General features: G+C 34.6%; 1 protein-coding gene across 1 annotated transcript; it reads left to right on the forward strand.

Moving 5' to 3' along the window:
* Positions 1-2,802: 2,802 nt before the first annotated feature.
* Positions 2,803-3,090, forward strand: LOC139858832 (auxin-responsive protein SAUR22-like). Its single transcript, XM_071847667.1, has one exon. It carries the CDS (start codon positions 2,803-2,805, stop codon positions 3,088-3,090), a length of 288 nt encoding a protein of 95 aa, XP_071703768.1.
* The last annotated feature ends 1,182 nt before the right edge of the window (positions 3,091-4,272 follow it).

Raw genomic sequence — 4,272 nt, forward strand, 5'->3', positions numbered from 1 at the left:
TAATTGCCACCAGTTGATGTGAATGTTATATATCGATAGAATGATTTTATACACAGGTCATGTGTATGTTATTTTTGTGCACAAGATATGTGTACGGTTACTATGATTTATGAAAATGGTTTCGTACACGAGAAAGATGTACTGTATTTAAAAGATATAGCATGTACATTACAGGTGGGTATAGGATTCGGGCCCATTTGTACCATGCAGCATTTAAATCTTGTGGTCTATCAAAATTACAGAATTTTATTATTTTATGATAAACTTATGAACTCACCAACCTTTTGGTTGACACTTGAAAGCATGTTTATTCTCGGGTATGAAAGAAACCTTCCGCTGTGCATTTGCTCATATTACATGGAGTCGTTCATGGCATTTAGACGTCAGTTCACCGCGATGGTACCATGTGTTATTGTATTCATTCGGAAGATTTTGGACGGGGTTTGACAACGACCACCGAGTACCGCCGGGCTTCACACACAAACACGCACCACCGTCACCAACCCCAACAACCTCAAACCCCCACCAAACCTGAATCCGACCGAGAAGGTTGTAGAGTTCCGCCGAAACTCCCCGCCTACAACCACAAAAGAGAGACCATGGTGGCGAGGGACGGAGGACCGTCAGACGGCGGAACCCACACAAAAACCCCATAAACACTAGAAACAACCAGATCCTGAGCAAGAAACGTTCGGAATCGCCGCTTGGTCCCCTAGAGTGAAACTGGAGAAGAAGATTGGGTCCAAAAGCAACGCCGGACAAGGGTTAAGGGACGAAGGTACCTTATTTAAAACAGAAAGCGAGTAAAACCGAACCACCGGCGAGATTTCGGTGGCCGGAGAGAAGGACGTACCTTGGGTCTACAAAACGGCGAAAAGAAGAAGAGGAAGAAGATTGGAGAAGCAGGCAAGAAAAATTGGAGAAACAAAGTAGATCTAAGGGATGTTCTTAATGTAGAATAGAAATAAACAAATTAAAGTTGAAAGGTGAAAAAGAAAAGAGATACGCCGGAGATACAAAAAGAGTAAAGGTGAAATGCAAAAAGAAAGGAGAAAGGTGGCGCGGTTCAAGTCAGAGAAAAATGGTTGCAGATGAGTGAAAATTTAATACAGTAGTCCACCTACATATATCTTTTTTTTTACGGCGAAAATATTAATATATATATATATATATATATATATATATATATATATATATATATATATAAAGATCTTAAAGATCCGGTGGTACATACGAACAACAAAAATTGAAAGGTCTCGCTCTAATTGTCCTACAAATTGAACGATATCATTGAAAGAGAGCGAACACATTAAACATGTAAATGACAATACAAATTAATTATAAAGACATATGTACAAACGAATACACCTATAGATATCTTATTGCACTTGTGCATTAAATTTTGACACATCGAATTAGAATAAAATCACTGACGCGATGGTCCCTCCCTTTCGGAATGGGGATGGGCAAAGCAAAATTAATAGCAATAATTGACATCTTTATAAATACACCAACTTCTAAAAAGTTGCCAATCCAAAACCATGGGCTATACATTTTCACTTAAATCACTTCTCTCTGCATGCAATCCGCAAGCCGTACGTTAGCCAACTTGGAAAACAGTTGTACTTATGCTAAAAAATAATCAATAAACTTGCACAAATATATTTTGTCTTGGATTATACAGTAGCTAAGTAATTGTTAAGAAATTAAACAACTTCAATTTTGTTCCTTTTCCGTACGTTCAAGGTAGCTTTTAAGGTTAATTATCTTTGAGAAGAGATTTTATCTATAAGGATCTAATTAAATTTCAATTATTTAATACCCAAAAGCGTTCGATTTGATAAAATGATCATATGCGTAAGTTGCGTATAAGAGATCTAGAGTTGTAAGCATTAAAGATGCTACACACAATAAAGACATATGTAACACGTTATACTTATGTAACGCATTATACTTTCGCTGCAGAAGGATTGATTAGGATCAGATTCGCATATTAGCAAACTCCTATAAAAAGATGATTAGGTCCATCATTTTAATGGGTTGTTGGATTTGAAGAGATTATAACTCAGGTAATGTAACTCTTGCTACTCTCTAAAGAGGTAAGCTTAATTATATGGATCGTGAATAAGAATTATGTATTTGGATGTGGATTATGTGAACATGTAAGGATAGAGATTGGTCATCTTCTTCGATTTAACATCAGGGAAACACCATCATAGTGTCCTTCAAACACCATAACAACTCCAACCTCATTACACTCAAGCCCATATTCCCTTAATCAGTGAATTTTAGCGTGGCCCATCTTACAATCTATTTGATCTTAATAGTGAATTAGACCTAGTTATAGCACATATATGACTAGACATACTAAAAAAGTAACTAAAACCATTGAAACATCATTATAGGAATCTCTTAGCTACGCCAATCTAAATAAACAACCGAATCGAAAGCCATTGAGACATACAAATCCCACATTACAGAGAGCTCCTACTCCACCAATTAATCTAATTTATGATCACGATTTAAATGTAGAACAAGTTGGCCAGTTTCTTATTTATATGATGAAGTGAACTGTATGGATAATACACTGAGTGAAGCCATGTGAGACAATACGACTTAATTTTTAAACCATTCTCCATTCCTATACATTATCATATATCCCAATTGCGTATTGGCTACTTGCATGCATATACAAGACGCTATAAATAAAACCTCCATAGTATACAGACGGCCATCGATCAACTTTTAATCTATATACAAATCATTTATTCTCTAAACAACAATTTTGCTCATTTCTACAACATGGGTATTTTTCGAATGCATTCATTGGTTTCTAATTTGAAACAAATGATCAAAGTACACAACAAGCGCCAATCGGATGTACCCAAGGGACATTTGGTGGTTTACGTAGGAGAAATTCAAAAGAAGCGATTTATTGTGCCTTTATCTTACTTGAACCAACCATTGTTCCAAGACTTGTTACGTAAATCAGAAGAAGAATACGAGTTCAATCATCCTATGGGAGGACTTACCATTCCTTGCCATGAAGCGATTTTCGTCAACCTTACTTCCCGATTGAGTATTTCATAGTATGAAGTTTGAAGACATTTCTGTAGTGTTTAAAAATATTTGGACCTCATAAATTGTTGATTCACCTTTGTATTTGAAATATGATAGGTATTGCCTTAAACTATGTAAAAATAGGCGTATTTCTGTTAAGTATATGAATAGATAGTTCTCTTCCCTGTTATTGCAATATTGATGATATTCACAATGCACATTGTTGTATGTAATACTGATGCTCTATTAGCAGCATTAATGTCTCTTGCGTCAATCTATAACGCGTCGGTTAACTCTTATATCAAATGCTCTTCGAAAAGAAATTGTGGCTTTGTGTCATTCCCCTTGAGTTAATAGTATCAGTTAAATGATGTTGAATATATGTTGTCTTCGATCAGTCACTCTCTCTAACAACTCTGATAGATGGAAGTGAACATGAATAATTCGAATGAATTCTCGGTAGCTAATATTAGAAGATTAATTTATCATGATGATTTTCCTAATGGCATTGCAAAAACAATATAGTGTAAGTTAATGGGAAAAGTATATGAAAATGCATTGAACTTTCACTAAATTTCTATTGTATGCATCTAACTTTCAAATCTCCTATTGTATGCATTTAACTTTCTAAATTGTCGTATTGTATGTATTTAACCTGCTATAATAGGTAACCTTTCAAGTCACCTAAATTTCATTTTTAGAAATTTACATTATTGGTCCCTCATGTTTGCAAATCCTAATTTCATTGGTCCCTTCATCATCATCCAAAATTTTCATCAAGATAACTCCTACCATTCTCGTTATAATTTTTTTTTTTTTTTAAATGAGGCTTCCTTGATGTTCAATGTTAATTTATTGTGCAGTTGATATGAACACTCGGCTCTTGAGAAGTATTCACTTTAAGATGAGCAACAAAGTGTGATTTTTTCCTTTGTACCAAAGTTTCAGCTTAAACAGTTAAATCTTGAAATATCTTTCCTCTATGCATGGTTACTTATTAAAATCATAATTTGTTCGTGAACTTCATATTGCAGAATATCATTTTAATCCAATTGAACTCATCAGTTTGTGAGTTTTACTACAAACCTCGAACTAAATTTATTTCAGAATTATCTTCCACATCTATTTTAAACGTCAACTCAACGAAATCAAACAACCGAAATCATAGATATGAGATATGTTCTTGCAACTATTCGTCATTATTTAAAACTA

The sequence above is a fragment of the Rutidosis leptorrhynchoides genome, chromosome 7 (assembly GCF_046630445.1).
Source record: "Rutidosis leptorrhynchoides isolate AG116_Rl617_1_P2 chromosome 7, CSIRO_AGI_Rlap_v1, whole genome shotgun sequence".
NCBI lineage: Eukaryota > Viridiplantae > Streptophyta > Magnoliopsida > Asterales > Asteraceae > Rutidosis > Rutidosis leptorrhynchoides.

Bases quoted from the DNA above. Each gene is read 5' to 3' on its own strand.
- LOC139858832 (XM_071847667.1), top strand. From the start codon at position 2,803: ATGGGTATTTTTCGAATGCATTCATTGGTTTCTAATTTGAAACAAATG.